This window comes from Primulina eburnea, chromosome 3, assembly GCF_022965805.1.
Source record: "Primulina eburnea isolate SZY01 chromosome 3, ASM2296580v1, whole genome shotgun sequence".
Classification (NCBI taxonomy): Eukaryota; Viridiplantae; Streptophyta; class Magnoliopsida; order Lamiales; family Gesneriaceae; genus Primulina; species Primulina eburnea.
Window position 1 is genome coordinate 13,499,259 of NC_133103.1, and position 14,394 is coordinate 13,513,652.

The 14,394-nt window shown below is 35.3% G+C and overlaps 2 protein-coding genes across 2 annotated transcripts; both read left to right on the plus strand.

Moving 5' to 3' along the window:
* Positions 1-3,479, plus strand: LOC140826646 (protein NRT1/ PTR FAMILY 7.3-like). The gene is made up of 5 exons (XM_073189109.1): positions 1-371; positions 614-701; positions 804-1,021; positions 1,366-1,928; positions 2,265-3,479. Exons 1-5 carry the CDS (start codon positions 369-371, stop codon positions 3,211-3,213), a joined length of 1,821 nt encoding a protein of 606 aa, XP_073045210.1. The 5' UTR covers positions 1-368; the 3' UTR covers positions 3,214-3,479.
* Positions 3,480-4,510: 1,031 nt separating this feature from the next.
* LOC140826648 (uncharacterized) lies at positions 4,511-12,093 on the plus strand. Its single transcript, XM_073189112.1, has 3 exons — positions 4,511-6,194; positions 7,402-7,591; positions 11,761-12,093. Exons 1-3 carry the CDS (start codon positions 4,620-4,622, stop codon positions 11,886-11,888), a joined length of 1,893 nt encoding a protein of 630 aa, XP_073045213.1. The 5' UTR covers positions 4,511-4,619; the 3' UTR covers positions 11,889-12,093.
* Positions 12,094-14,394: the final 2,301 nt, after the last annotated feature.

Sequence of the window (14,394 nt, forward strand, 5' to 3'; positions counted from 1 at the left end):
GACGGAAGAGAAACTTAGTTTGGAGTCGACTGAATGAGATGGATGAATTTAATATTAAAGAGTTTAAGTTAATGATGTATTTACATTTAAAACAGAAGGACATTTATTTAAATTGATTTATGGATTTTTTTTTAATAAGTCAAATTCGAGTCTCATTTCCCTATATATATATATATACACACATATATATTAATGAGTCAAATTTATTCTAGCTCCCAATTATTAGTATAGCTTTGAATTCTTTTTGTTTTTCTTTTTCTCAGAGTTTAAAATTTAAATCCTTTTTATTAAGTTTCTGTTGTTTTATTTCAACTTGCTTACACACATTTAAGTTCTATTGGGTTGTAAGCTTGCCACAAAGAAGAAACATGGTAAGTATAGTAACATGTGTATCCAATGTTGTTGATCGAATGATTTAAAGGACGCGACTGAAAAAATAGAGAGAATTTATATTATATTATGTTATAAATTTGAAATTTTTGGTTCTTAAATTTCTCTAAAAAAATTCGAATCCAAATACATGGAAAGTATATGGACTCGATGTGTATAATCACGGTTTTATTATAATCACGAGTTTCATCTTTATCGAGCTTGATTGATTTGCTACGTTTAGGAAACCAAAGATGGGACAATTGATATGCATGGCAACCCAGCGATGAAAGGGAGGACTGGTGGATGGAAAGCTGGAATGTTGTTGCTCGGTATGTAATATACACTCGAGATAAGCAATTTTAGTATTATTTTTGTATATTGTATTGTTGAACTAACATTTAGTTGCTTTGGATCTAATGCTTGTTCCTCAGTAAGTGAAGGACTTGCTGCACTTGCATTTACTGGAGTTGAAGTGAACATGGTTCTGTTTTCGAAATTGGTTTTGAGGCAGTCGAACACGGATGCAGCCAAGAATTTTAGTACTTGGATGGGTACACTTAACATATGCACGCTGTTGGGTGCATTTCTCAGTGACTCATACTTGGGAAGATACTTGACTTGTGTTGTGTTTCAAGGCGTTCTTGTTGTTGTGAGTGACCTCTTCACTCAGACAGATGTTCATGATTTATCGCTTCTCTTCTTTTTTTTTTTGGTACTTGGTGTTCTAATTTTTTGTCATATAAACGAAGTTAAACATTATCATTTAAATTTGGGGCACAGGGAAGTAAACAAGGAAATAGGTTGATTTTGTTTGACTGTCATTGCTTCTGTTGGTTTGTGAAATATAGGTCGGATATGATGTTTGGTTTGTTAATACAACTGCATATGATTGTTCCTATCTTTGGAATATCACATCATGCTTCAGGTTTTGACCACAAGGATTAATCAATGATCATGTGTTGCATGATTTTTTTCTTTGCAATGCTACTGCAGGGATTGGTGCTATTTTCTTTGTCAATTCAAATATTCTTGCTCGAACCAAAGGATTGTGGGACGATGGGAGATCCATGCAACCAACCGTCCCCAGAAAAAATCGCGATTTTCTATATATCAGTATATTTACTAGCTCTAGGAAGTGGGGCTATAGAACCAGCACTTGCAACCTTAGGTGCAGATCAATTTGACGAGGAAGACACTGAAGAAAATAAGTCAAAAACCAAGTTTTTTAGCTATTATTACGTTGCATTGAATCTTGGAACCTTGATTGCGGATACAATATTGGCTTACATCCAAAATATAGGGGAATGGGTGTTGGCATTCTGGGTGTCAACCTCTTGTGGCTTCGTGGCACTAATTTTCTTGTTGAGTGGAACATTGAGGTATAGACACACTAGGCCTTCTGGCAACCCCGTATCAAGATTCTCTCAGGTGGTGGTTGCTTTTGTGAGAAAATTGAAAGTAGATTTACCATCATGTGAAAACGAGCTATATGAAGTTCGTGGCATCAACGAAAAGGGCGACGGTAGCAGGAGAATATCACATACCTACGATTTCAAGTAAGTTCATTTAAATCATAAATCCCAGTTCCATAATGCACCTGTTCCGGATGATGCTACCACTGGACATCCTTGTCTATGCTGTTTCTAGTGATGTGTACCCACGAGGTACCGATGTGGGATCGACGAGTTTAACAAGAGCCAATGCACCTATGAACTAGTGGTTCCACCCACGTATAGCACGTAAGCACACACCCGTAGTGACTCCAACCAGTATACGAGTTCTTCAGATAGCTCTGTGTTGAAGTTAATGATTGGTCAAAGTCTAAATCACACGAAACCACTGCTTTTCCCCCATCGATGCTAATGAAACTCTGCTGCTTCTTCTCTCAACAGGTACCTTGACAAGGCAGCTGTAATAACTCCATCAGACAAAATCTTGCTGCGAAGTAAAGGCCAAACTCCCAATCCATGGCATCTTTGTACCGTGACACAAGTTGAGGAAGTAAAATGCGTCCTAAGGCTTCTCCCAATATGGTTCTGCACCATTGTAGCATCAATAGTATTCGTACAAGTCCGTTCTCTCTTCGTCGAGCAAGGGGCAGCAATGAACACACAGATCTTCAATTTCAACATCGCCCCGGCCAGCATGACTGCTATTGACATTATAAGCACATTGACTTTCATAATCTGCTACGAGAAGGTCATTGCACCATTATACGTCAAGATAACGAAGAAAGATCCAAACCCTCCGAGCGAGCTGCAAAAAATTGGTATAGGAATGATAATCTCCATCATAGCCATGATATTTTCTGGGCTAGTAGAGCAATATAGACTGAAATACGCTAACGAAGGAGAAACAAGTTCTTTAAGAATCTTCTGGCAGATTCCACAGTATGTGCTCGTGGGAGTCTCCGAGGCATTCATTTACGTGGCACAATGGGAATTCTTCGCATCTCAAATACCGGACGGGCAGAAGAGCTTAGGACTCGGCTTGTCCATGGCTTCTCCAGCTTTAGGTAGTTTCTTGTGCAGCATAATAGTGACTCTAGTAAGGAAGATCACATCAAAAAACGGGAAACCAGGTTGGATCCCCCCGAATTTGAACGAAGGCCATTTGGATCGGTTCTTTTTCTTGTCAGCAGCTTTGATAGCCTTAGATCTTGTGCTGTTCGTGGCATGTGCCAACCGGTTCAAGTGTATCATAGTGGAGAAAAGAGAGGGAGCAAAGGAAAACAGCTCTACCTTGACTCGAGGAAGGGTGAAAAAATCATCTACTTTAGAGTACAGCAAGAGCAGAGATCTTGAAATAAAAAAATCTTCTTTCTTTTCTCTGGGTCATTGAACAGATTGTAACCGAGCGAATGCTATAGCAGATACTAAGATTACAGAATTTAAAGGCCAAATCTCCGCAGTTCTTTTCTTTCTGGGCTGCTTGTTTTCAAGATTCTTGTAATTCTGGGATTGGACACATCAGTCAAAACTAGTGGATCGTTGAATTCTACAACTGCATTAAAATCAGAATGTCACAGAACAAGAAACAAGTGACACGTCCAAATGAGATGAATCTCTCAACGAGTAGCAAAATATAAATATACTTTTATTATACTAGCATGATGCACGTGCGTTGCACGTAATTTCAATTATATTATAAAAATTAAAAAATATGATTTTCTAAAAAAAAAAATTAAATCATTTTGTTATTTATCTGAGCTTAATTTCTTATCATATTAGACGATTTATAAAAACTTATATAACTTATTTTCAAAATTGTTTCCCAGATTAAAATTCAAGCAGTTGATTTTATGTTATATAATAAATTGTAATGAACATAATATATAAAACAAAATGAACTGAAACAAATTTTTTAAAAAAATTATATATTCAAACACAACGTATAAATCATAATAACCTAAAAATCAACCAAATTATGTATAAATCATAATTTGCAAAAGCGAAACGTACTAAAGACAAATAATTATCGATTTAAAATCACTATGACTAACTCTTAAAAACAATATTAATACAAATGAAATAGTATTATTGGAAAATAATGCCCTTCATCCACACTTTTATAGGTATATAGATTAAAATTTATTACTTAATTAGAAATTGCAATAAAAATATATTACAAAATTACAATAAAATCATTGGAAAAATATGTAGAGAGAATTAAAAGGATAAAACATTTAAATGTAGTATAAAGATGAGTTATTTGATAAAATTAATATAGGAGTTACATTCTAATCTTGAAGTCATGTGTATAGAAGGTTAATTTTGTCATTGCACAATTGGAAAACAATGTCCTTCATCCACACTTTTATAGGTATATAGATTAAAAAGTTCCTTGGTTTGTTGGCGTAGATATTTATTTTTCTCTTTACTGAAAAAATATATATTTTTCTTTATGTGCCTATGTACTTCATATTTTTCAGCTTTTAGTAAATAAATAAAGAGTAGGTCTCATGTGAGACCGTCTCACGGATCACAATCTGTGAGACGGGTCAACCCTACCCATATCCACAATAAAAAGTAATACTCTTAGCATAAAAAGTAATACTTTTGCATGGATTATCCAAATAAAGATCCGTCTCACAAAATACGATCCGTGAGATCGTCTCACACAAGTTTTTGCCATAAATAAATCTGTATGGGAATTACTTTGAGAAAAATCTGGAACCCCGAAGGAACAATCGGGACGGGGGGAGGAAGAAAGAATCGATTCCAATTTCCACTGCAATAATCCATCCCATGCCTCTCACACATCACAGTCACAGGCTACCTGCTTGTCTCCGCCACCGCCAATCTTCCACCCTTCTCTCCTCCGCTGACGCTGCGAAGAAGCTCGTTCCATTTCTCAGCATGTCCACGTCATCCCAGCAAACTCCCGCTGCTACGTCACCATTGCAGGACAGCAACGAAAAACAAGAGCAAGTTACCCAAGTTTTGAAATACCATAATCAAACAAAGCATTCCTTCAACAACTATGCGCGTGGCCCTCACGGTCTCGACTGGGCTAACCAGCCTAATCCCTTCCGTCGCTACCTTTCCTGTGATCTACTACCCCTGCTGCACCCCCCTGAGAATGAGTTGAATTCCCCTTCCTATTTGTCTGTGTTTAGTTCTTTTCCGAAACCGGAGCCTATCTCGAAGGCTTCCATTTCCCAAATGTTCTATAACTCCCTAGCATTATCTGCGTGGAAAACCACTGGGTTTTCAACCTGGTCACTGCGCGTGAATCCTAGCAGCGGGAATTTACATCCGACGGAGGCTTATATCATTTCGCCTCCCGTCAATGCTTTATCCGATCACTCTTTCGTGGCGCATTACGCTCCAAAGGAACATGCTTTGGAATTTAGAGCTCAAATCCCATCTGATTTTTTCGCGGGTATTTTTCCTGAAGGTTCCTTTTTGATTGGGTTTTCGTCTATTTTTTGGCGGGAGGCTTGGAAGTACGGAGAGAGGGCTTTTAGATATTGTAATCACGATGTTGGGCATGCCGTAGCTGCCGTTTCTATGGCGGCATCTGGGCTTGGGTGGGATGCAAGGATTTTAGATGGGTTAGGCTGTGAGGAATTGAAGAAGTTGATGGGGCTCACAAATTTTTCCGATTTTAGTATTCCCGGAAGGCCCGTTAGAGGGAAGATGCCAGCTATTGAGTTCGAGCATCCTGATTGCATTCTGTTGGTTTTTCCCAGCGGTAGAGATGAGTTTGAGGTGGATTATGAGAAGTTAAGCATTGCTTTGTCTAGATTTGTGAACCTTGAGTGGAAGGGGAAGCCAAATGCTCTTAGTAAAGAGCACTTGTGTTGGGATATTATTTATAGAACGGCCAAGGCCACGGAGAAGGCATTAATTACCTGTAGAGGACAGGTTAATGAGCCTTTCAGGAGTAGTAGGACAATTAGTGAGAACTCATATGAAGGGTTTAGCTTAAGTGAGGTTGTGAGGAAGCGGAGGAGCGCAGTTGATATGGATGGTGTTACTTCCATGGCAAGAGAAACATTTTATCAGATTTTGTTACATTGCATGCCTTCAGGTTTGGTAGAAGGCGGATCGAAGCAAAGAAGGCAGCTAGCATTGCCTTTTCGGGTACTTCCTTGGGATTCTGAGGTTCATGCTGTTTTGTTTGTCCACAGGGTTGTGGGCTTGCCCAATGGTTTATACTTCTTGGTGAGGAATGAGGACCATTTGGATGAGCTTAGGATGGTTACAAGATCAGAGTTTTCGTGGGTGAAGCCAGATGCTTGCCCCAATGATCTTCCTCTCTTTGAACTCTTACAAGGTGATTGTAGGGAACTTTCAAGAAGGCTTTCGTGCCACCAGGTGTGCATGCTTTATTTTTTGTTATCAATGTCTCGTATAAATTTTCTTTTACTAGTTTTTGGGTTGCGTCTTAATCTATCTTTTATCCTTCTTTATTGCCAAGAGTAGTTTCTGCCGTTGGTAACATGTTAAAGAGCAGACTAATTTGATTCTCAATTTTTATTAAATCAATTATCATTTTATTGTTCGTTGTGCATTGTTTAATCATTTGGGTGTAATGTGGTCATGTTTTTCATCATTTCTCATTTCCACGATAACTTCTTTGCATGAATGTTATGAGGAAGTTAAATTTTAAATTTTATAAAATGATGAAAATGTCGTTGTAATTTTCTGTCTTTTAAGATGAGGTGATGAATATGGATATGAGAAGTGAGGATTTCAGACAAGATTGACTCACCTCAATTCGTTTTTTAGGATATGTTTTGGTCTGTGATCCTTTGCTACAGGCTTGCTTTTATATTGAGGTTGGAATACTAGCTCTTTAAAACAAAAAAATGTTGCATGTATGTTGTTAGGATCTAAATCTCCTAACACCGCTAATTCTGCAAGCAAATATTGACTAATAGAAAAGGATGACATATATATTTAATATGAAATATCATCTGAGAAATATCTCAGCTAAGGATAGAATTCTTTTACAATAAGATTACACTCACTCTCTTTGCCCCTAGCACAAGCTAGCAAATACTCAAAATGGCAGATTATAAGAATGCCTCTAACAAGCTATGACTCCCCATTTTATCTACTTCTGTAAACTTCTAGATTCTTCCACGGGCTTGAGACTCTTGGGCCTATGTCCGATATATTAGCCATTAGGGTCCATAATAATATAGTCCCTAACATATATGTAGTCTTCAAGATTTGTATTCCAACTTTTAATTATGTCCATGCTCTTCGCTGATAGTGGCCGTATATTATCATTTGCACATTGAGCATTGGAATTCTAAATGTACGTTTATTGTTTGAACTAAATCCTAATCAACTTGTGTGTGGCAGTTTATGCTGCATATGTTATGGAAATATTCTTCATTGTAGTCCTTCCTCCAAATTTTTCGTTGAGTTATGAGAAAGATGACTGAATCTTTCCATCATGTCTTTTAGAAATTGCTACTAAGAATCGATAAGGTATAGATTTGATGTAAAGCATTGTTACATTGCACATGAGTTGTTTTCAAATTTCATCTGAAGATATAGAAACTCTGCGTAGGACATCGCTAGTGATGGCTGCTTCAGCCTGGGTATGGTGGCTTGTCTTGAACGCAATCTACGTGATATTGGGGCTTGGATGTATCCACGGCTTTTCTGGGAAACTGGAGTTCTTGGTCAAGTCCTGTATCTTGAAGCACATGCAGTTGGCGTTTCTGCTACTGGTATAGGTTGCTTCTTTGATGATCCTGGTATGCAGTCCTCTCCTCAGTATCACTGTCCAATTTCACATCTTGCCAGAACCGGATGCTTTAATTATGTTTTTATTTGCAGTATTTGTTTCTAATTCAAGATGATATTACTATGAAAGTTGATTTCCCCTTTTTTCGTTTTAAGTACCTTTTATGTTTCCTTGTCTAATTAAAACTTAAAAGAGGGACTAACGACGTGTAGGCATTAGAGGACATCTCACATCTATATTTATTGAAAGAAATGCAACCTAGATTTAGGCGGTATCAAGCAGTGTTATAAAATGGGCGAAAAAGCACGGATTAAGAGCGAAGTGTGAAGAAAAAGTTTCGATTCGGGTAAAAGTGTTAGGTCAACCTTAGGTTGACCATATTAAGTGCGAAAAGGCATGATTAAGCGTTAGCTTTTTAGATAAAATTTTAAGCTAAATTTTATTTATTTTTTTGAATTTTAAGTGAATTTTTATTATTTTTTGATAAAAGTTAATTAACAAAAAAACCATAAAGACACCTAGATATCTTTAATAGTTGTTTTTTATAGTAATTTTTTAAAAAAAATTATACATTCATTCTAAAATTTGTATGTTTATATGTTCTTTGATTTATTGATTGACTTGATATAATTAAATTATACTAGAAACTTTAAACTCTTTTTCATGTATTTTTATGTACTAAACTCACTTAAACTTGTAAAGCTTGAAGCTTGACCTTACTACCACGTCACACTTTTTAAAACATTTGTATTGGTATTGAGGCAAATCTATGCATATCAAGTGAAAACTATATGGTGTTGGATGCCATTTTCAACCCGCCAGTGTTGTTCAGGGAGTGATACCTCCAAAATTTGATCTTATAAGAATGAGTGTTTCTATGTCTGGCATGGGGCACAAGTTATCACACTTGAGAAAAGTATCCATAGTAAAAGCAATGGCTTAAATTGGATTATTTTAGACTTGGATCACCTTGATGAAATAAATCATTGACACTGCAGTAAATATGAAAAATTAATTCATTCTGGTTTGACACCCCGACATCGCATGATTCTGGGACTTGTTAAAGTAGCATGAACAAACAATATGTTACAACTTGCCAACATTTTCTGCTCGAAGTAGATCAGTTATTAATTAAATATTAACCAAATTAATCGTTCAAGGTTCTCAATATTGATAATTTTTTCTCATACAGATATTGGTCTAATTTTAAGGTTTAGAGATGCTCACCTGTTCTCATTTCATTTTTTTTATTATTCAATTTATTACGCTCTTCTTACGTATAGCAGCCTGAACAAACTCATTTAGTTGGAGAATTTTTAAAATTATCATCTGTTTTTATTTTCATTCACCAATTAGTTAAAAAAACTATAGATTTTCTAATTTAATTAGCATCTCATAGAAATAACATCTCCAGACGAGAAAGAGCACTACATGAAAAACAATAGAAACAATAATTTTCCCAAGTTTGCCAGATCGAGAGTCTCTGTGCCATTTATTCTTTTCTTTATATTGCTAGAAGGCAGGTTGGTAACAGCTGTATACGCCTGAAACATACCATCGAATTCAAGGGAAATAAATTGGTGGCCATACTTGGTTGAGGTCATCAGGAAGTTCACCCTCGTTTTCCACAAAGGAGTGAGTAACTTCAGTTTGTTTAGGCTCTGTATCCATGACAAAACCATTGCTGTCACCTTCAATAAAGAGTTGACCTTGCTGTTTCTCTGGATCATCTTTCCTGTTTTCAAGTGTTTTTATCATCTCATCGGCCAACAAAAGCAGACCATTCAACTGTCTTTCATCAAGTTCGTCGATACTTGCACCATTCATGAGTTCATTCATAAGGATTTCCATTTCCATTTCTTCGTTTTCTTTCCGAAGTTTCATTAAACTTTTAATCTCCTCGTCTACTTTCCGCTTTAAGAAATTTTCATGCAAGACCATTTTCTTGAGTTTTTCCTGTTCGGGGAACCTCAAGAACTTTGCAAGTCCTTTTTGAGTTTCGTCCTTGGATGACCACATGATTAAATTTCCATCTGAAGGATTCAGAATCATTATACAGATGTATACTCCACACAGTATTGATAGTTCTCTGGCTTTTTTAAATAAACTCGCAACCCTTTTTTCGAAAGTGGATTCTCTCTCATGCTCATTGGATATTTTTGCATATTTGGTGCTCTTTCTTGGCATTTTTGTGTTGGTGATTTTACTGGCACAAACTGCTGGTATTTATAGGAGCAGAGACAGAAAATTGGGTGAATTCTGTCATGGCCAAAGTTAATTTGGTTAAGCAATATTAAATAACCAAGATAGTACGAATTTGGGTTGGATTGTCCAAGATTTATCTATATTGCGAGGTGACTCGTGAATATGTAATTACATTTTTTAAAATGGTCGGGCATGGACAAATATTAATAATATATTCGTTCAATGTAAAAGTTTGCATTACGAATCAGAAGTGAATGTTTGCTATCAGATTCAAAATAGCATACATCTTGTGTGATATTTGTTATTTATCATTATATGGTAAGACGACTTTTGAGCGTTTTAAATATTTATGGTGAGACGATTGAACGGCTATATGGTAGTACAGCTATTTTTTTTATATGGTAATGCAACTGAGTTACTTACCTTTTTTCATTTAGTATGGATAAATGCAATCCAAATGTCAGTTTCTTGCCCTCCATAATTTATTTACATGGATCGATGAATGATTTTTAGAGTTATCATTGACGCTGGATTTCTTTATCATGTGTTTACAGAACTGTAGATTTTTTATGTTGTAGAAGCAAATGACACGAGGTTTTGTTGTTAGTAATCCGTCTCGCTGTTTCCTAAAAAAAAGATGATAATAAAATAAAAATGAAAATGAAAACAATGGTGATATGTAAAGATTAACCGAGAATGACAGAGTAATTATCCTTGATTATCTTGCCAAAAGGTCAAATATTACTTATAAGAATGAATATTAGTTAATATAAGGTATTATTAGTTAATATAAGGCATTGGAATAATAAACTAATGAAACAATTTCCTTTGTTTCAAATTTAATGCCAAGTCTTTCGGTCATGGTTTAGTTATTTGATATTCGACCATACGTACTAGTTGGTGGAGCCCAGGGCAAATGGTAAACCTTAGCGGTGATGTAGCGATCGGCTTAGTCCATCCTGACTTCAAGATAATCGCCGCATTGCTAGGAACATCTTTTCATGGATTGGCACATTTCATCACCAATACTGTTCATGTAATTGGTCAATAGTGGCAGCTCATCCCACATATGTAGAATGTATTGGTAACTAGTTAAATTTCCCTACTTGCTTCCAATTCTGGTCCCTTCGTTGTTTGTGTAAAACTAGCATGAAAGAGATTGATTTTATTCTTCTCGGAATTGTTGTTCCTATTCCCCTTGGTTTGTGGTGGTTCTTGTTTCCTGACTTTTGTTTTTCACAGAAATAGCCTGCGTTTTGTATTATGAGTATTGTACTTTTTAGGAATGGCTCGATGTTCTTCTATGTATAAGTTATAGTTACCGGTTAGGGTCTTCCTTGATCCCCCTACTGTGTTGTTTTTCTTAAAGAAAAGAAAAAACTAGCATAAAAGAGGTCTTCTACTTCAACCTGTATTTTGTTGCACTGGTTTTCCGTTGCCTATTTTCATGCTTATTTTCAATAAACTTGACATGGGGAAGATCAATTGATATTTGTTTCCATTTTATCAACCAATTCCGAAATAATTATTGAATATTCGTATTTGTGCAAGCCAATCTTGGTGGTGATTACCTTGTATTATGATTGCTATTGTTTGAACACGGAGTTCACCTATGAGAACTTCAGGGTCTTTACAACTTTTCTTCCTTGAGATCTTCAGAACAAGGAAGTTCAACATCTCTAATTTGTTATTAATTCTGAATTGGGTTATGTTATTGGGATTGATCAGTAGCGTGACATTTTTCGCTCGTATGCGCCACTGACTTTCTGTCTGCTATAAAGCATACAAAATTTATTCTTTATTATCTTGTGTGGTGACAAGAATCCTTAAATCATCAACTTCCTGAGTGTGGCTGATTTCTTGATTTGATATAAAAGGAAGAACAAAATGAACGAAATCTTCCTATTCTTGTTTTGTGAGTTTCTGCAATTCTGTTTCCAGTTACTAACCCAACTCGTTGAGAATTGTTGACAGTGCATGAGATTCTTGGACTAAAGGGATTGAAGTATCAAAGCCTTTATCATTTCACAATTGGGACCCCTGTGCTTGATAAGCGTATCATGAGCTTGCCCGCGTACCCCGGACCAGACGTCGAAGCATGATTTTTGAAGAATAAACAAAAAAATTCAACATGGAGAGAAGTATATACAGGTGATGATAAAATAATGCTGAGCAGAATTTGTTGGATGTTACTGCAAATCCACTTGTGATTTATATAGGCAGACAGAGATTCAATTTGTAACTATTTTTTGCTTTTTACTATATTGTTCGTGGGAAAATATCTATAAAAGACGCACATCAAATCCACCTAAAGCTATTAAATTAAGTTTAAAGTCGCACTTTACATTAACATTTCAAACTATATATATGATACGTATTGAAGTCTCTTTCATCAATTTAGTACTTTTTTTAACGTTTAGTTGGATTTTAGCAATGAATTCGTTGCTACGTGATAAATACAAGTATTTTGTACGTTAAAATATTAAATTAAAATTCAATGTTTATATGTTCTTATTTTTTATATCAAATCAAACAGATTCTTAAAACCTTGATCGATTTTATTTAGATTTTTTAAAAGATAATATATACAACTAATTAAATTTATTAAAGAACGCTACTTCGGAACTTCATGTGATTAAATGTTAATTTTTTGATTGACCGAAATTATATAGTCGTTTTACTTCTCATTGAATTCCAAGCTATTTTTTCACGTTTATATTTAGAGTTCGAAATTGTTTTCATGATGGCTAGGAAAAAAATTGGTTTTCATCTCACTTTGTTTTGAATTAAAGTTATTAAAAAAAGTATAGTTATTTTTAACGAAAATAAGTTTTTAAAGGATGTTACTATTTTTTTCGTAAACAAAAATTTTTATGATGTCGTCTCACATGTTAATGTAATATAAAAGACAAAAACTTGTGTGAGACATTCTTAAAGATCATATTTTGTGAGACGAATCATCTATGAAAAAATATTATTTTTTATGCTAAGAGTATTACTTTTTATTTTGAATATCGGTAGGGTTGGCTCGTATAAATATTCGTGAGACCGTCTCACAAGAGACGCACTCATATAAAAATAATGACCGTTTTGTTTTTGTTCTTGTTTCTTTTCTTTACTGGCAATTGAAATCGAGGGAATTAGAATTTTGTTGAGTTGTGTCATCACTCGAGAAGATAATTCATGATAGTCGGCTACCGGCAGTAAACGGTATCTTCCCAGCCAACAGCAAAGCACCTGAGGCAACTGATCGGCATAAAACCAAGTCTTGAAGATTGTTTGGATGGACTTAGACTTCTCCAAGAGATGCATCAATCAGAGTATGTGCGCATGAAAAATTCTGCACATTTTCTAATTTCTATTATTATTGAAATGAGTGGTTTTCAGATTATATGTTGCAAGTTTCAATTTTTTTACCAAGTATGTCCCTACTTCTAAGATATATCAGTGATGGGAGGGTGTAATCTCACTTTGTGTGTGTGGATTCTGTAACATGGTCTCATGTAACTGATCTTTAGATATATTCAACTATTTTCCTGCAGGTATCTTCTTATATTCAACTTAAGGTACCATCTGGCTCAAAATTATGTAATTTCAATTGGAAATAAGGTTGTTAAAACCTTGAGTTGAGCTTAGAAACATATTACTTAAGCAAAATTTATTTAAAAAAATAAAATGATCAAGCCTGAGCTTATATTGACAACTTGAGTGTCTACCAAGTCAATCCCGAACAAGTTCTAATACCATGAAACCGGAGCTGTGCTTGAGTTGGTCTCAGTTTAGTTTGATTTATTTCTTTATTCCTGTAGGCCGTTCTCCAGTTGAGCTTTAAAAACCAGCAAACTATTTGGTTAAAAGATTTTTATGGTAAATCTCAATTCAAATTTTAATAGATGATAGTCAGAGTCATTCTCACTTTTATCATTTTGATTTGTATCAGTTTTCTAATGCTTGTTACTTTTACATACTGGCTAGCTTATACTAATTTATATCCATGCATTGTTGCCTGCCTTCGATTCAGTGCAACTGCTGATTTAGGAGCCCTTCAGCAACTCCTGGTTGATCAACCAAACATTCCTCACGAAGAAGGTAATTCGAGTCCCCTGACAAAAATCCGATTGTGGAATGTACCATAATGTTCCAAAATTGAAACCTAATTGTAGTTAGCAGTTGTCACATGATTCATAGTGCCTATGAATTGCATCAGATATTAAAGAAAGCAGAGGTTTTTTAACTTAAAGATGAAGAAAAAAGTCTCTATTTTGTGTTCTATATATATACAATATACGACATATTGAAGCGGTAACTTACGGTTTTTTCTGTGTCATACGCACAAGTCTCTCATGGAAATTCTCAGTGGTTTACCTTATGCTTAGTATATTATTGTTACAGTGGCTAACACCATGTGTTCATTGTTCTAATGTCCCAGTAGTCAAGAAAATTCTTATAACCAGTCACACTTGTTTCTTTATTTTATCCTACGATTTCGCACGGTTTAACTTGATCTTTAGGTGAATCGCGTACTGATATCTACACTTTGCTGTTTCAGTGCAATTCATATACGAAATCATATTTCCTGAGGAAATCTCTTGAGATGATCAATAACAG